The sequence below is a fragment of the Urocampus carinirostris genome, chromosome 6 (assembly GCF_059441175.1).
Source record: "Urocampus carinirostris isolate Australia breed hairy pipefish chromosome 6, RoL_Ucar_1.0, whole genome shotgun sequence".
NCBI lineage: Eukaryota > Metazoa > Chordata > Actinopteri > Syngnathiformes > Syngnathidae > Urocampus > Urocampus carinirostris.
The window spans coordinates 42,605,060-42,624,430 of NC_142354.1; the positions used below are offsets into that span (position 1 = coordinate 42,605,060).

Sequence of the window (19,371 nt, forward strand, 5' to 3'; positions counted from 1 at the left end):
CCCGCGGGCCGCCTGTTTGACACATGTGCTCTATATTCATTTCCCCCTTCTTCTCCATTCATATCTCTCTTTTTCTCTCACTCTGTCTCCCTTGTTCTCGCTATCTGTCTATCGCTCTCTCTTTCCTTCCTTCTCTTTCTCTCTCTTTTTCTCCCTCTTTCTTTCTCTTAAATTTACTAGTCCGGCCCCCGTGAGATTTCTTTTATAGCATTTGTGACCCCCGGCAAAAACGAGTTTGACGCCCCTGCATTAGAGGGTGGAGTCAGGCTTGAATGGGACTTTGTTTTCTCTACGTGCAGTAGACTTTAGACTTGCTTCGGTTGCAAAGGTGGGGCTCGATTTCAAGTCGCAAAAGAAGGGAATTTGGGTCAAATTTCTGACGTGAAAAAATGGAGCGCGTTGCTTTTCGACCGAGAGCGGCGCGGAGAAGCGAATGGCTGCGGAGCGCCCTGGCCCACCACCACTGCCCCGATCCCGGCGTGGAGAACGAGATCGTCGTGCTGGCCACTGGAATAGACCAGTACTTGCAGGAGGTCTTCCACCATCTTGCTTACCCCAACCGGGACGAAAAAGTCTCGGCGGAGGACTTCAGCACCCTTTGTGCCGTGCTAGGCGTCACAGGAGCGCCTAAAGACAGCAGGACGATGACGGGAAGTTTGGAGACAGGCACCGAAGAAGACGACGAGGAGTTCGGGGAGGTTTGCTCCGGGTTGCCGTGCCAGATGACTTTCAAGGACTTCCACTCGCGATTGTGCGGATTCTTTCGCGTGCGCTCCGCCGGGGGGAGCGTGTGGAGACTGCCTGTGACGGAGGAGACGGAGCTGGTGGAGAAACACATCAGGCTTCGCTGGCCTCGCGTCAGGAGGAGGAAATTCGTCAGCTTTGATCTGACGAGGAACCACAACGGATTCAACAGAGCTTCAGCTGCTCGACTAGTGGATGATGCTTCTTCAGGTACGTTTTGTAGTGTGTAGGTGCGTTTTGTATTGTACTCATCTCATCTCATTAGCTACACCGCTTATCCTCAGTAGGGTCGCGGGGGTGCTGGAGCCCATCCCAGCAATCACCGGGCGGTGGGCAGGGGACACCCTGAACTGGTTGCCAGCCAATCGCAGGGCACACGGGGACAGACAACTCACTCGCTCATTCACACCTAGGGACAATTTGGACCGGCCAATTCACCTGAAATGTATGTTTTTGGAATGTGGGAGGAAACCGGAGTGCCCGGAGGAAACCCACGCAAGCACGGGGAGAACATACAAACTCCGCACAGGAAGTCAGGAGCTGGATTTGAACCCACGTAGGAGGTTCCCGAGACATGAACTGTGCCGCACATGCGCTAACCACTGCGGCGCCGTGTACTCCTTTGTTCGGCTAATTGCGTTACGGCGAGGAATTTGAAGTCAAGTCAAGTCAAATTTATTTATGATGCCCTTAATCACAAAAATGTCTCAAAGGACAGCACAGGATTACAATGACACAATGACCTGATCTTAAACCAACATGCGGGCAAGGAACAACTCAAAACCTCACCTAAGACGTGGGTTCTGTCCTGTTTCCCTGTGATATCTGCAGTCCGGAATTGTACCCGTTTATTTTTGTACTGTTTAATTTCGGGTTCCATTTTTGTTTTCCGTCTATTCTTGTCCTGTTGATTAGTTTCTCCAGTTTTGGTTCCCGTCGAGTTTTTCCTGTTTATTTTCGTTACCCCTGATTCGTTATCGATCTCGTCGGTCTCTGGCGTCCTGTCCTTCCACTGTCTTGTACCACGGACAGACTGAAGAGATCTTTTCTTCCTCATGCCATGAGGCTCTTTAACTCCACCTGGCGGAGTAAAGGCCCACATTAAACCACACCTCCTACATTGCATATTACCGTACTTTTATTGCAGTGTGTATTTTATGTAGCACTATTTAAATACTTTATACAACACGCTACAGTGGGTATTAGCATGTCACATTTGGTATTTGTATATTGTATTCCTTTTGCTTTATTATTGTATTGTTCTCAGCGAAGGGATGCTGCTGGAAATTTGAATTTCCCTGCGGGGATGAATAAAGTATCTATCTATCTATCTATCTATCTATCTATCTATCTATCCATCTGTCCATCCATCTATCTATCTATCTATCTATCTATCTATCTATCTATCTATCTATCTATCTATCTATCTATCTATCTATCTATCTATCTATCTATCTATCTATCTATCTATCTATCTATCTATCTATCTATCTATCTATCTATCTATCTATCTATCTATCTATCAGACCGGCTTCCTAAGGTATATGACTCCCCATTTCCCATTAAAAAAAAAAGCTTGTGTGAGAACGTCACGCGATTGGGTCCTGTATCTGTTCTGGTTCTGACAATAGAGGTTGAAAATAAGTTAAAAATATCGTAAAATCGAATATTACAGCAACATTATTAAGCAAAATGAAGAACCTACCTCCTGAACAATGGGGACCATAAATAATAAGAATAGCTTTATACAGTCAGTTTAGATATTGCATTTTCGGCGGCTGGGTGACAGGTTAACGCGTCCCCCTTGCGGTTGAGAGATTCCGGGTTCAAATCTAGCTACCGCGCTCCGTGTGCGGAGTTTGCATGTTCTTCCTGTGCCTGAATTGGTCTTCTTTGGGCACTCCGGTTTCCTCGCATTTTCTAAAATCCCTAAACAAAATCTAGAAATGCTTTCTGTTCCCCTTCTTTTTTGTCATCCTCAGAAGAACTAGTGGCTCTTAGGGAGTTGGTTGAGGACCTACGCTCGGCTCTGCAAGGTAGCGATGCTCGATGTTTGGCCCTCGAAGTGGCCCTGAGACGAGAGAGGAGCCGCGATCGCCCAGCACCCATCGCCGTTTCATCGGCCGCCACGTCCATTTCCCTGGTCCAAGGCAAACTGGTGCCTACGAGGCGGATAAAAGGAACGCCGAATATCACAGGAGGAAACGGCGGGAGGAGGTTGTTGAGACGATGGGACATGAGGGACCCCCTTTTAAGAGAGTTGCAGCTGATCCGTTCCTCACGTGACGGACAGCTGGAGGAAGCCATTAGGTTTAACCAACGACTGGAGGAGGAGCTGCGATGGGCTTACCAGGAAGTGAACAAGCTCCAAGGGGTAGAATCGGCACTCAGGAGGGAGAACATCCAAATTAGGTTTGAGTTAGCATCCATCATGAAGGAACTCAAACCTGGAAAATTGAGCCTTTTATTAAAACCTGATCCTGTTCATCAGGAGGCGAGCGGAAGAAGCCAGGGAGGCTTTGAGCTTGGGCCTTGAGCGGGTGCGAACAATTCAGGAGCAAGCCGAATCGGTGCCGGAGCTTCAGTCGAGGATCGACGAGCTGGAGAGCCAACTCCAGCAATACAGGTTGGTCCGAATGTATAACCAGTGTTGGGCGTGTTACAGAAAAAAATGTATTTAGTTACGGTCAATGTTCCCTCTAAGCTGCGTGCGTGCGCAATTGCACACTACCCAGAGCTTTTCCGCGCACAAAAAAATCGAGCCAGCGCACAAAAATCAGGGCTCGAAATTGCTAATTAAGAAGCCAATTAAGTCAAATTTACAGTGCATGAAGGTTAAAATACAATGGTTCCCCTGACGCAGTTTTCTAAATGCGGTATTTTGAAGTCAATCTCGAAGTTGAACGAAGTTGAGTAAAGTCGGTAGAGTTTTTCGAGAACCGGCTTCTTCGGCTCGGCTCACTAAAAAGAACCGGCTCTTTCGGGTCCCAAACGGCTCTTCAGGTTGTTTTTGCTTCTTTAATCCCTACACGACCAAATATTATGTAAAATTGTACAAAAAAATGACTTAAAGGAAGGGGGGAAATAGAACAAAAAAGAAAAAAAATAGCAAAATGAAAAAGTAGTGAAAAGCTGAGAAAAAACAAACGAAAGGAAGAGAAAAAAGAAGGAAAAATTCAGAAAAAGCCAGAAAAGAAAGAAACAATGTAAAAAAAGTAAATAGAGAACAAAAAGACAAAAGTAATAGCTAGGAAAAAATAAACACAATGAGACTTTTTTAAAGGAATTGAAAAAACAGGGAACAAGAATAAAAGGTTTGTGTTGCATTCAAATAATTTCCAATTAAGTCAATCTTGTTGCAAACATTGTACTTCCACTCAAAAATGTGATTAAATAAATTTCTGTATCGTGCAACCGACTCAATAAGCCCCCAAAAATGTCAATATTATGCGACAAAAGATACCATGAAAAAAAAGAAATGTAAATCTTGTGAAAGAATTGTTGTACAACATTTGCAATAATACATTAGTCAATACATTCAAAAGTGAATTTTTTTTTTGCATTGCCGGAAACTCAGCAAAATGTAACTTGATGTCAAGTTTTGGACATGTTTGATCATGACTTAGTTGCCACACTTGGGATTGCTGTTGCTCACTGTTGTTTCAAGCGTTGCTCAGACCCATAAGGAAAATTACAGGGAACATTGGTTACAGTTAATAGTTACCTAATTTAAAAATGATTTACTTGGCCACCCGAGTACTGACCCCGAAAAGTAGAGCACTAGTCTGAAAGTGATTATCTAGTTCCAATTTACCGTATACTTTCACATATAAGCCTACATCACATATAAGCCAACATTAAATATAAGCTTTAAACTGCTTCAAAATAGTCACATAATAAAACAGATAGAAGACAACGTGTCTTCAACGTGGAAGCATATTTCTTGGCTTCTGAAATCTTGAGATATCGCCCCCAAAAATGTTTTGGGGGTATATCTGCGCTTCATACCACTCGAAGATCGCCTTCTCCATTTTTGGCTACTATTCATATTTTGATCCGTCGTCTGCACATATGGCCTTAGGCGCAATTTTCAATGATTACGTAATCCTTTTTTGACAGTCCCTCATTGTTTTCATCTACATCCAACTGTCTTGCTGCTTCCAGGTTGCTGATTTCTTTAGCAGCCTCTATCACTTTTAGCTTGGAACCAGCAAAATTGGACAGAAGTTTTTCTTTTTTTCTCCAGGCATTGTGTACTGCAAAATTAGTTCTAGAATTACAGTAATCCTTGGTTATCGCGGTTAATGGGGACCAAAACCACCCGCGAAAAGTGAAAATCCGCAAAGTAGCGACGCCCCTTCAAAAATGCTTACATTTTTGGAGTTTTTTAAATTTATTTTATTATTATTATTATTATTATTATTATTTGGACCTGCGAAGCTCTGAACCCGCGAACGTGGAACCAGGAAGTAGCGACGCCCCTTCAAAAATGCTTTAAAAAAAAAAAAAAAAAATACACTGCCCGATGATTGCAGGGATGGGCTCCATCACCCCCGTGACCCTACTGAGGATAAGCGGTGCAGCTGATGAGATGAGATGTGATGAGATTTTTTTTTTAAAATTATTTTATTTTATTATTATTACTTTTTAGACTTGCGAAGCTCCGAACCCGCGAACGTTGAACGGCGAAGTAGCGAGGTCCCACTGTATTATAGATAAAATTATCAATATTTACCACAATTTTATTGTCAATCCTTTAGCAGCGTGTTCATGTTTTCCCGATTGGTTTGTTGTTGGCACAAAACGGAACGGGAGGCAGGAAGTAGGAACTCATTTGCATAGACGTCCTCACACTTTAATTGAGAAAGAAAAGTTGTCCAAAACACAAACGGACCAAAAACAAAACAAAACGGGTCAAACGCAGGCAAAACTACAAACTAGGCATTTCCAGAATTAAACAGAACTTGCAGGAATCTCTCAGAATGTTACACCAAAGTGCAACAAAGTCCAACAAGCACAACAAGTATAACCAAGCATAAACAAGTTTTCAACAACGTCCTGGCAAAGCGCAGTTCAAAAGAGCACGTTTAAGTACCCACAGGAGTAATCAGAAAATGCGAGTCAGTCGGTGTCAAGGGGCGGTGCCAGCTGGGCGCCATGGCAACCATCCAGAGCCTGACAGTTAGTCCTTTATAAGCCATGCCTCCCTTTCCATGCACTCCCTAGCAAATAACTGTAGAGAAACCTTTGTTTATTCTGATAAGGCATAAGTACTGATTATGATTTGAGATGCAGTACATTCTTCTTCTCTTCTAGAACCGGCTGCGTGTGCCTTCCAGACTCAGCAAGAGGAGTTGAGTCATGTTGCAAAACAGGTGAGGAACGGCTGGATGACAATAATGCCAGAAATATACAGTGGAACCTCGGTTCTCGACCATAATCCGTTCCAGAACCCTGTTCGAAAACCGATTTGTTCGATCACCGAAATCATTTTTCCCATTCAAAATAATGTAAATCGTTTTAATCCGTTCCAACACCCTGAATGTTTACCTTGAATGTTTAACGTAAACATAAAGCTAACCCAGGCTAATTGTACGTCCGCGTTATCGTAATCTTCCGTACGAAAGATTAGGCTAACATGAACGTGTAAAAATAAAAAAAAATCAGGTCGTTTACAAGTCATTTAGCACCCGGGTCTCCACAACAAGTGGTGAGCGGTTCATTGGAAAGGGGGCTCCGTTCCAACACCCTGAATGTTGGGCTCCGTTCCAACACCCTGAAAGTTGGGCTCCGTTCCAACACCCTGAATGTTTATCTGAATGTTCAACGTAAACATAATGCTAACCCAGGCTAATCACATGTTCGCGTTATCGTAATCTTCCGTACGAATGATTACGCTAACATGAACGAGTAAACATAAAAAAAATGATAAAGAAAATAATTGTGAATAGGATTTCTTACCTTTGTGGTGGTCAGCAGAAGGCGCAGGTAGACGGTGGGGTATTCCCTAGCAAGATCAGACACTCCACCTCCTTCATATTTTGCTCCTAATTCTTTCTTAAATGCAATAGTTGAACGCACTACTTTTCATTTTTCACCTGTAGCAACTTTGCCGCTTGCACTGACTTTCTTCGGAGGCATAATAAGGGGCTAAAACACCCGTACGCCGCTCAGCATGGCACCCTAGCGTACGCACTCACGCATTACCAGCGTTTGAACTCTGATTTTTTGACCGAACATTGAAGCAAGAATTTCTCGAAATTTTTGGTCGGACTCCGATTTGTTCGAACTGAGAGGCGTTCGAAAACCGAGGTTCCACTGTACTATATTTTCTCATTTTGCATGTTTTTGAATTCGGGTATACCTTTAAGTGGAAAATGGCTTCCATTAGCCAGCAAACAACTTTGAAATGTTACATTTAGTCCCAGGCGGTTTTGAGTTGAATTGTCTCTTTTTCATTAATATCTAATAACAACGTAGTGAACATTGTTTGCAACAAGATTAGACATGGCACTCCAGAATGGTTGCACTCCAACTCCAGTCATTGACTGTTTCTGTTCCTGATTGTATCGAATGTTTTCGTCAGCAGATACCGAGTGCCTGCAGAGGGCAGTGGAGGGCCGAGCTGCCTCTGACGAGGAGGAAGAAGGCGACAGATGCTCGGCTGATGAAGTGCAACGTTGTCCATTTGAGGTGAAAAATGACGTCAGTGACCGTGATGGAATCTGTGCCCCTTTTTTAACATCTCAAATCGAAAGGACAAAGTCTTTCGTTGCCGTCTCCCCGTCAATTTGGCAGACGGATCTAATATTGAGGGCTACAATACGATCTAATGTGTCCCTGCTCTATAAAACCACCTGACACAGACTTAATTACATATAGTATGCACAATTTTATATTATTTTACAAGTAATAACTCACTTTATCTATCTATCTATCTACCTTGGTCATATCCCTCAAGAGGGGTGACCGACAGCAAGACTCACACATACAATAACAAAGAAAATAAAAGGGGGAAAAAAAACAAAAAAAACACACAAAAATTTTGGACCATGGCCAACCCAATTGCCCAAACACCCAAACAAGTTAGGCACCTCGGCACCTAAGTCGGTCATGCTTTCGTCCCTCCAGATGAAACGGGACACCAGAAAGCGGCCATGTCACTCGGGTCAGGGTGACACAACACACTCTTTAGTTCAACAGCAGGGCCCGACAGCTTTCACTGGTTTACCCCTGCCGCATCATACGGGTGCCCAGCCCATCCTTAAGAAGGCGTCCACAATCCCACTATCCTTTCACAACACCTCTCCACTCCTTCCTATCACCAACAAGAGCTCTAGCTTCCATTAAATTTAGACCTCTTTCCTGCAGTGCACTCATAACACCATCCATCCACGTCAATGGCGGCCTACCTCTTGGTCTCCTTCCATTTACTTCTGCTCTGTAGATCCTCACTTAAACTAAAAACATAAAATTAGCAACTGTTTTCCAGTTGCACGACACAGTACAGCATCATCTAGTGGTCAGCTAATACACACACTGTCCCTTTATCAAGAAAAACAAGACCAAAATACAGTCAATATGAAACAGTGGAACCTTGGTTTTCGAACGCCTCTCAGTTCGAACAAATCGGAGTCCGACCAAGAATTGAGAAATTCTTGCTTCGCTGTTCGGTCAAAAAAATCGGAGTTTGAACGCCGGTAATGCGTGAGTGCGTACGCTAGGGTGCGATGCTGAGCGGCGTACGGGTGTAGATCGCTCTTTTCGTGACCAACTGTTATCGCGTTTTGCTTTCGCTTTTAATATAGGTGTACGAAGTGTTTTAGCTCCTAATTATGCCTCCGAAGAAAGTCAGTGCAAGCAGCAAAGTTGTTACAGCTGAAAAAGGAAAAGTAGTGCGTACAACTATTGCATTTAAGAAAGAAATGACAGCAAAATATGAAGGAGGTGTGCGAGCGCCTTCTGCTGACCACCACAAAGGTAAGAAATCTTATTCATAATTCTTTTCTTTATCCTTTTTTAAATTTTTACACATTCATGTTAGCGTAATCTTTCGTACGGAAGATTACGATAACGCGAACGTACGATTAGCCTGGGTTAGCTTCGTGTTTACGTTAAACATTCAGGGTGTTGGAACGAAGCCCAACATTCAGGGTGTTGGGACGCAGCCCCCTTTCCAATGAACCGCTCACCACTTGTTGTGGAGACCCGGGTGCTAAATGACTTGTAAACGACCTGATTTTTTTATTTTTACACGTACATGTTAGCGTAATCTTTCGTACTAAAGATTACGATAACGCGAACGTACAATTAGCCTGGGTTAGCTTTACGTTTACGTTGAACATTCAGGTAAACATTGAGGGTGTTGGAACGGAGCCCCCTTTCAAATGAACCGCTCACCACTTGTTGTGAAGACCCGGGTGCTAAATGACTTGTAAACCACCTGATTTTTTTTATTTTTAGACGTACATGTTAGGGTAATCTTTCGTACTGAAGATTACGATAACGCGAACGTAAGATTAGCCTGGGTTTGTCATGATTACCCAAGTGGAGCCACCTGGGGTAATCATGGGGTGCGCTGGAATGTGCTTCCTGATTGGTCAATGCTCCCTATTTAAACGCGTTACGCTGAGAACTCTGTGTCGGAGGATTCCTTCTGTACCCCGTAAGACTCTCCCGATTACCTGTGCCTTGTTTACCTGATTCTGTCTGCCTGCCTACCTGCTTCCGTCCGACGCTACGATCTTCTCTTCATTCCTGGTAAACTCGACCTGCTTCCGTCCCACGCTACGCCACGACGTTGCTGCTGACGTTCGACGGTCACCGTGTTTCCCGCTAACCCTTACGCTTCCCCAAATAAAGAATTGTACGAACGCTCTGGGGTCTCCTGCTCTGTTCTGGTCTTCCCTGACAGGGTTAGCCTTATGTTTACGTTAAACATTCAAAGTAAACATTCAGGGTGTTGGAACGGATTAAAATGATTTACATTATTTTTAATGGGAAAAATGATTTCGGTGATCGAACAAATCGGTTTTCGAACAGGGTTCTGGAACGGATTATGGTCGAGAACCGAGGTTCCACTGTAGTCAAAACAGGAAAAGGTTCTGCCAATGGAATAGGAATTTATTTTTTTCTGCAGTGTCTATTGTTGTTTTCTAAGGAATGAATGTCCATGCCCTCTGGTGAATCAATTTCATCTCTTCGGAAGCATAGCCTGTTATTAGACAAGCCGGTGCAAGTGCGTCAAGAGTCGCTCCATGATAAAGCCGCATTTGGTGAATGCACGATTGTTCAAAGCTTTTACAAGAGTAAAGTGAGAAGTAAGTAACAGCGACAAGGAAGATAAGTGGCGCAAATTACTACTGTCACCAATGAGTCATTCTGGTATCCGTAGTAAGATGAATATAGGAACACGCCAGGTGAAAAAAATGTAAAATGATGTCATTGATCATATGTTTTTATGGTTAATTCAAATAAATTGTATTTAATAACGAAACCAGAAACAAACAAGGGTTCCCAAAACAATGAATGTCCAAATAAAACCAAACCTGACATGATCCAAACCAGGAACAACGGCCAAATCGGAAATGGAGATGCAACGAACAATGTAACAAACATACAGGCACTAAACCAGGGGTGTCAAACTCATTTTAACTCGGGGGCCACACAATAGAACAAACATTCAGTCGGGGGCCGGACTAATGAGGATGGAAGAATGAAATGGAGGGATTGACGTTTAGAGGTTTCATTGCTCTGTGACAATGACAATACATATTCTGAATCGGAATCTACTTTGATTCCCAAAAAAGAGTTGCCAAATGATAACATATCTCATCTCTTCTCATTAGCTGCACCTTATCCTCAGTAGGGTCGCGGAGGTGCTGGAGCCCATCCGAGCAATCATCGGGCAGTGGGCAGGGGACACCCTGAACTGGTTGCCAGCCAATAGCAGGGCACACAGGGACAGACAACTCGCTAGCTCATTCACACTTAGGGACAATTTGGACGGGCCAATCCACCTGAAATGCATGTCTTTGGAACGTGGGAGGAAACCCACGCAAGCACGGGGAGAACATACAAACTCCACACAGTAAGTCCGGTAGCTGGATTTGAACCTACAAAGGAGGTTCCCAAGACCTTAGAACAGTGCCGCACTTGGCTAACCACTGCGCCGCTGTGCTGCCAAATGATAACTCAATAAAGTAAAAATCAATCTCATAATTTAAAAAGGTCCTTTTATGTACAGTTCTTGGTTCGCAGATCCCTTAACTGCCAGGGTCCTCATGACACCACATCTCCTGGTGTGTCTTGGGCAAGTACAGGCTGGTCACACCCATCTCTCCCCAGGCTGTTTTTTAGATAGTGATTTGCTCCCTCTCGCAAAACAGATAGTAATGGTTTCCTTCCCACTAGCAGGAGAAGCCTCCTGATCTAGTCAAGTTTTTTTTTATTTGTATAGCACTTAATCACAAAGAGTCTCAAAGGGCTTCACAGGTTATTACACAGACTATTTTTTCAGACTTTTATTACACCATCCCCTGATCTGGAACCAACATGAGGGCAAGGAAAAACTCAAAAAAACTCAACATGAGGAAAATGAAGAAACCTTGAGAAGGGACCGCACATGTGGCATCCCCCTTTCAGGATTACCAGACAGCAAAGGATGTTGCAATCACGAATACTACAGAAATATTGTCCACGAAAAGTATAGGTTATCCGTATGCTATAGAGTAGAAGTGTGTTTTAAGCTTAGATTTAAACATTTCCACTGAGGTTGCAGATCGGATCTCAGGGGTAAGAGCATTCCACAGCACCGGTGCCCGGATGGAGAACGCTCTCGAACCAGCGGAACGCTTCTTTGCTCTTGGGATCACCAGAAGACCGGCGCTCTCAGAACAAAGGCTTCGTACCGGAACATAGGGGGAAATCAGATCTGAAAGATATGAGGGAGCAAGTCCATGTATGATTTGGTATAATACTAAGAGAACCTTGAAATCACATCTTAGGCTAACAGGAAGCCAATGCAGGTTAGCCAAAATCGGCGTGATGTGATCGGACTTTTTTGTCCTAGTTAAAAGCCTTGCTGCAGCATTTTGTACCAGCTGAAGACTCTTGATTCTGGACTTCGGGAGACCGGAGAGTAGTGCATTACAGTCATCGAGACGGGAGGTAACAAAAGCGTGAATTATAATCTCCGCATCCGACTGAGAAAGTATAGGACGAATTTTAGCAACGTTGCGGAGATGGAAGAAAGCGGTTCTAGTAATTTTCTTCACATGCGTTTGAAAGGACAGATCAGGGTCAAATATGGCACCTAAATTTTTAACTGAGTCACTCTGTGTGATGTGACATTTGTCAATGTTCACAGCAGTTTTTGAGAACAAGTCACGGCATTTAGATGGACCAATAACTTACATTTCGGTCTTTTCAGAGTTAAGACGCAAGAAATTGAGTGACATCCACTCTTTTATCTCAGTGAGGCAGGCCTCCAAATTTCCACAATTTAGTGTGTCAGATTCCTCCAACGGAAGATATAGTTGAGTGACATCTACGTGACTCAGATACAGCATCTTCCACATGTGGTCACTGTTGATTTTCCGTGTAAAGTGCGATCTCGCTCTTCAGAGATGAGCCGGACCTGATAATGAATCTCCATGTTAATTAATTCATGGTTCATTGATTTGACGATTGAATCATTAATTCTGCCAATAATGCACACGCCATGTAAGGCGCTAACCTGCTTATTGGGGCCATTAGGGGTTCAGTGTCTTACCCAAGGACACTTCGACATGTAACACGGAGGAGCAGGGAATCGAACCTGCGATCTCTTGATCCCAAGACGAGCGCTCTACCTCCTGAGCCACTTCATGAACTTAAAAATACAAAGACAGCACATTTTCTAAACTAGATTTTGCACTTTTGCTTCATTAAGAGGCGGGACCAAGCTGAGGACAAGGCCGACCCACAAGAGACAGAAAGAGAACGTCTTTCTTTGATGGAGGGCAAGTTCAGAGATGTCCTTGTTTTACTTCTGCATCTCCGTAATAAGGTAATGTCCCCGACTGGCTCTTCTAGTTGCTTTCGACCTGATTTGAATTTGTATTTACCGTAAATTCCGGACTATAGAGCGCACCTGATTATAAGCCGCACCCACCACCTTTCGGGAGGAAAACCGACTTTGTACATACACAAGCCACACCTGTATATTAGCCGCATGCGCCCACATTGAAATAACGCAATACTAACACGAAATTAACTCATACCCGATGCGGTCCAAAAAACTCAGCCGGTTAATTGAGCGGACAATGATACCGGTACTTAACATTTAATACAGACCTGCACAGTCCGGGTGCCAGTTGAAAGTAATCCAAGGAAAAAAGTGTATATTTCCAAAGGTAAGGGTGGGAAAAATATATATCCACTATTGTCGGCCGCGTCCACAAACACGTCTCACCTTTACTCCACTTCCAGTCAGCCCACGTTTGCCCCGCCCCTTCTTTCTCATTTGCTCGTACAAAACATATCAGAATAAGTTTCTAAAATAAATACATTACAAAAATATACAGTTGCAAATACATATTATACATGGTTACACATATTTACAAAGAAAGACGGTACACCGAGAGAGTTTTCAAAGCTTTAATAATAATATTATAACTTTCATCTCAAACCGTGCCTGTGAAGGGTAGCAAAACGCTACTAGAAACACGCTCGCAACATAGTAAACAGCTCTGTTAAAAAAACGTACCGTACTTGTATTAAGCACGGTAAACCGTCCTCATCTTCCTCCTTATTACTGACGTCACCAAAGTCGTCTTCCTTCAGTATGGGAAAGGGACTTTATCATATAGACGTCGTCCCACGCTCCCTTATTCAGAAACACGATAGCATCATGATCGCCAAGTAATAATCACGTGCGATGGTTCTGTTTCCTTCTGTATCGGACTGCTCGATTGCGTTTAGCTTGAAAGTTGTGTCATGTGCCTTTCCTATTGCAATTTGCATGATGAGGATATGTCTATGCTAATTTAATTTGTGCACAAGCTTTGAAGTTGCAGTCTTCCTCGGCGCATATATTCCACCGGTCTAAATCTTACCTCTTGTACTCGAGCGCCGCTGGCGGCCGTTAGAAAAATGACATAAATTGGCTGCATCACTGAATAAGCCGCAGGGTTGAAAGTTCGTGAAAAAAGTAGCGCCTTATAGTCCGGAATTTACGGTACACAGAGTGCAATCCAAAGTGTGCTTTTTACCTGTGTGCAGAAGTTGACCCGCAGGGAGCTGGGCAGCATCATCATGGATACCCTGGACATGTGCAGCATTGGAGATGGTACACAAGTTCGGAATTTTTCCAAATACTTTTAGATAGATGGATAGATACTTTATTCATCCCCGCAGGGAAATTCACATTTCCAGCAGGATCCCTGTGCTGAGAACAATACAATGATAAATCAAAAATAATACAATATACAAATACCCAATGTGACGTGCTAATACCCACTGTAGCGTGTTATATAGAGTATCTAGATAGTGCTACACAGAATACACATTGCAATAAAATACAGTAATATGCAATGTAGAGGGTGTGGTTTAATGTGGGCCTTTGCTCCGCCGGGTGGAGTTAAAGAGCCTCATGGCATGAGGAAGAAAAGATCTCTTCAGTCTGTCCGTGGTACAAGACTGTGACAACAGTCTGTCGCTGAAGCTGCTCTTCTGTCTGGATAGAATGCTGTGTAGTGGATGTGATCAGTGATTTTACAGTAATGCCTCGTTTTTTGTAGGGGATGTTTTCCAAATAGGCCCGGCAATAGTCAAAACCCACGAAGCAGAAACCATTATTTAATTATGTATGCATTTATTTATTAGTTACCGTATTTTCCGCACTATAAGGCGCAGCGGGTTATAGGGCGCACCCCGAAAAAATAGTTTTTGGTCCTATTTTTGACATACATAAGACGCACCGGATTATAAGGCGCTACAATGGGAACGTGGACAAAACAGTCAGATAGTTCAGTCCAACTGATTACCCCCTTAACATTCCCAAAGCTTGCAAAGACGCAAATACGTGTCGAGAACACGTGCGGATGCGGTGTCCGTACGATGTCACTCAAATGCATCGTTCCATCATTCGGAAGGTTAAAGTCTTGGGATTCAAGAAATGCCAACCATTCCTTAGTTTCTATTTTCTTTTTCGCTCGCAACTTTACTGTGCATATGACAATAAACACTTGGAATTGAGTTTAATTTTAAAATAGACACTCCATTCCATCCATTATCTGCACCTCTTATCACAGAAACATCGAGTTCAGTCTGAAACAAGATACAGGGATAATATATATAGCCGGAGTAGCTCACCGAAGTCGTTGTGTTCATAATAATGTGCAGCCGTGGTCCTCTTATATCCGTGAGTTTAGTAAATCCAGGAGAATAAAATATTTACAAATACAAAATAGTAAAAAAATGCTTTCTGTATGCCGTCAGCCACGTGCTATACGCATTCATCTTTTTCGTCCAATTGCAGGCTTTGTTTTGCCGTTTAAGCCAATGCCAGCCTGTAAATGATAGAAAGGATCCGCCTCTGACCTCCGAATAACTTTAGCCAATAGTGATCGAGTCAACTGATGATTGACACGTCTTCTTTGGCCAATTGCAGGCTTTGTTTTGCCATTCAAGCCAATGCCAGCCAGTAAATAATAAAAAGGATCCTCCCCTTGACCTCAGAATAACTTTAGCCAATAGTGATCCATTCAAATGATGATTGACACATTGGTTAGCCAATGAAACGCCGGTAAATAAATCCCAGCATACACCGCAAACTATTTGGCGTTCGGGGGAAAATCGAGTCGGCGGCTGCTTGCCTTAGTTGCAAGACTTTGCGAATTAATATTTATCCATATATAAGGCGCACTGTATTATAAGGCACATGGTCCGCTTTTGAAAAAAATAAAGGCTTTTAGGTGCGCCTTATAGTGCGGAAAATACGGTACTTGGTTGATTAATTTATTTACCTTCTGTTCAGTCAAATTACAATTTCAAAAATGAACGTGCTACTAGATTGCATTATTGATTCAGGACATGGTCATGGAAGGATGAGGAGGGTGCGCGCACTCGATCCGAGGATCGACGGTCGCGGAGTGGATTAGAGATCCAAACAAAAGACAAGTTTTCAAAAACAAACAAACGGATCAGACCAAAAACAAAACAGGATCAAATACGGGCAGATTCACAGAACTAGGCATTTAACAGGTTTTAACAGAAGTCTCACGGAGTTTGACCAGGTTTAACAAACGTTCCAGCAACGCACAGTACAAAGGAACGCGCTTAAGTACTCCAAGAGCAATCAGTCCAATGCGTCTCAGCCGGTGTCAAGGGGCGGGGCCAGCTGGGCGCTATGACAACCGTGCAGGACATGACAATTACTGCATGAACTTTTTTTTTTTTTTTACAAATAACTTCTGTGCTATTAAAGTATCATTTTCATAATAATCTTGCTAGTAGTATATTGCACAATTGATTGGTTCGTCCAAAATATGATTCGTTGACCAATGTGTGCAGATAAAAAAGCTTTTCTAAATCTCAATCTGTCCCAAAAAAGTGAGTTTTGCACTTATTTTATAAGTGTGATGATATATTTTTTCTATCTATGTTTGGCAGGCTGTATTAGAATAGAATAGAATATACCTTTATTGTCATTGTTACAACATGGGATATGTTGTGACAACGAAATTAGACGTGGAACTCCAGGTCCACATTTTACAGTGAGGATAAGGAAAACAAAGAGATAAAGGAACAATGAAGATGTTGTATAAGCTTTGTTTTCCTCCAGAGGGGGGGGGGTAGTATGAGGGGGTGAGGGACAGACAGAGATGGCCGGATCCAACTAGATGTTTGATCTTACTGTACACACGGTCCAGTGTTTTTCCCTAATTGCTCAGTCCACGTATTGAATGAATTTGGGAAGTACAGTCCTTAAGCATGCCCGATTAAAGTCGCTGGCCATGATAAAAGCTCCGTCTGGGTGTGCAAGCTGCTGTTTATTGATAGCAGCGGGCAGGAGATTTAGCGCTATGCTAACGTTAGCATCCGGCGAAACGTAAACAGCAATCACAATGACCACAGTTAGCTCTCTCGGTAGATAGAAGGATCTACACGATACTGCTAGAAACTCTATATCGAGTGAGCAGTGTGTGTTAATGAAAAATAATTAAAGATAAATTCTTAACATTTCAAAACTATCCAGTTTACTTCTGATAATTTCTTGTCGCCATTATGTGGACATTATCCGAAAAACAAAAATGTAGGGTAAAACTGCTCTTACTTTCCCTTAGTGTGTCGCATAGCCTAAATTTGTTGGCTATAGAAAGCATCTTCCTCTGCATTTTGGTGTTTTTGTGGTTCCAGATCATTTTGCTGACTTGATTGCTTTTAGATAAATTGGAAATTGAAAAAGATATGTGTGTAGTCAATGCCAAGGGAAGCTGTTTTATGTATGCATACAACTTAGACCGTAATGTTATTGACGCACTGTCACAGACCAGAACGGACACAGGACTCAATTGCATGCGTTTCTCAGATTTTATTGAAAGAGAGTGAGAGTAAGGCTTGCTCGATTGCTTGATCCGAAGACTGGCGGAGAGCGGGAACGAGCAAGGCGGGAGTGACACATCCGTGTCGGAAGAAGACAGGCGGGAATGGCAAGTCGTTTGACCAGGGCTGGAGATCAGAGGCGATGTCAAGTTCGTAATAGTGGTCGTAGGCAGGCGGCAGGCAGAACAGGCGTAGTCAGGGACGGAATCAGATTCAGATTCAGATATACTTTATTGTCATTCGTGTAGACGTGTATACAGAACGAATAGTCGATACATCTGACCCGCACTGTTTTCTTGAGCGTCAGCCGGGATAGATAAGTCTAACCATGTCTTTGTCAGAATTATAGCGCAGCAGTTCGTCATCTCGCAATTCGATGTTAGTTCCAGTTGTAAATGGTCCAGTTTATTGTCCAGAGAGCGAACGTTGGAGAGGAAAATGGATGGGAGAGGCGTTTTGAAGGGTTTAGCCTTTAGCCTAGCGGTTAGCCCGGCCCGACAACCTCGCTTCCTCCTCCGGTCACACCGCTCTCTTGCCACTCTGCTTCGCTGCTTTGTAGGCCGCTGGGTCTTGTTGACGTAGCAGTCCAAGGCTAAGTAAACACTCCCGAGTGGTCGTAGCACCGAGCGCTTGATTTCTGGATGATCGCATTTCCAGCAAAAAAACTGCGATCGTATATTAATCTGCGGTTTGAGTTGACTTTGTGCGCCGTCAAAACTGAGTCGAAGACTGGGTTTTATGACCGAAGTGTAAAAAACTGTAGCGAGCCGATGTAGCCGCAGCCGAACAGGGCGCCGCCATCTTGCTAATCCAATCGGACAGGAACGCTCACTGAGTGAAACACAACAGCTCGCAACGATCTGACAAAGATTGAACTGCGGTCGGGGGCTTAAGAAGGGTGTGGCCACCAATCAGCTTGTCTGGGCTGTTGGCGCCAATCAAGCTGCTAAATAGGGCAATTATGACACGCACAGGCAGATGCAGGCAGAAAAGGGGTGGGCTGACTGTTTAGCCAATCAGAACACAATGCCCGATGAAAATCCGCAAAGTAGCGAAACCTTGAAAAGTGAACCATGATGCAGTGAGAGATTACTGTGCCTAAATTTTTTGCTAAGCTGTTTTACAATTTCAGTTTTTTTTCTCCATATCCAGGCCCATTGCACGCACTGCAGGTAGCTGATGCACTTTATGTGCAGTTGTCCTCCACCGATCAAATTCAAAGACAAGACGAAGAAGCGGATGGAGGTAAAAGAGAAGGCAATGGTTTGCTTCCATCTTCAGGACATCAGACAAGTGCCACCAGCCCACTAGTTATCTCCTGTTAACTAAAAAATTACTACAGCATCAAAGATTTATGATTTATAACATTGTTTTTCAAGCAGCGGACTAGTGTGCCATGAGACCTTGTCTTGTGTGGCGCAGGAAATTGCCCGATATTATCTTTGCAAAAAGCATGTCATCGGTCAGCACCTTTGCTTTTTCCATTGAATAACCTAGTACCGTAAATTCCGAAATATAGAGCGCACCTGATTATAAGCCGCACCCACCACATTTCGGGAGGAAAACTGATTTTGTACATACACAAGCCGCACCTGTATATTACGTTCACTATTTTTCCTTGGGATTGCATTTATTGATGTCGATATCATGATCCCCTAAATTTCAGTTTCTATTTGTAAAATGGCCGCCCAAATCCCAGCTGATACTGCTAAAATGCTTATAGATTAAAATAAAGCTTGTATAGGCATAGACAATGTTCCCTGTAATTTTCCCTACGGGTCTGAGCGTTCACACAAAGTCGGTGAGCAACGCTTGAAACAACAGTGAGCAACAGCAATCCCAAGTGTGGCAAGATAAATCATTATCAAACACGTCCAACATGTCTTTTTTCCGTGTTTTTTTTTCTACTTTTTTTAAATTCCTTTCAAAAAAAAGTCTCATTGTGTTTATTTTTTCCGAGCTGTTCCTTTTTTCTTTTTGTTCTCTTTTTTCCTACGTTTCTTTCTTTTCTTTTTATTCTGGCTTTTTTCTAATTTTTCC

At 43.2% G+C, this 19,371-nt stretch overlaps 1 protein-coding gene across 2 annotated transcripts; it reads left to right on the forward strand.

The window, feature by feature from the left end:
- Positions 1-316: 316 nt before the first annotated feature.
- Positions 317-18,779, forward strand: LOC148364846 (EF-hand and coiled-coil domain-containing protein 1). 2 transcript variants are annotated; one of them, XM_088337280.1, is made up of 8 exons: positions 317-954; positions 2,727-3,156; positions 3,236-3,370; positions 6,061-6,119; positions 7,331-7,437; positions 12,677-12,793; positions 14,008-14,074; positions 18,484-18,779. In XM_088337280.1, the coding sequence occupies exons 1-8, from the start codon at positions 390-392 to the stop codon at positions 18,654-18,656; spliced, it is 1,653 nt and encodes a 550-aa protein (XP_088193406.1). In that variant the 5' UTR covers positions 317-389; the 3' UTR covers positions 18,657-18,779. The 2 variants fall into 2 exon arrangements, with proteins under 2 accessions (XP_088193406.1, XP_088193407.1); XM_088337281.1 differs by having other exon boundaries at positions 7,334-7,437.
- The last annotated feature ends 592 nt before the right edge of the window (positions 18,780-19,371 follow it).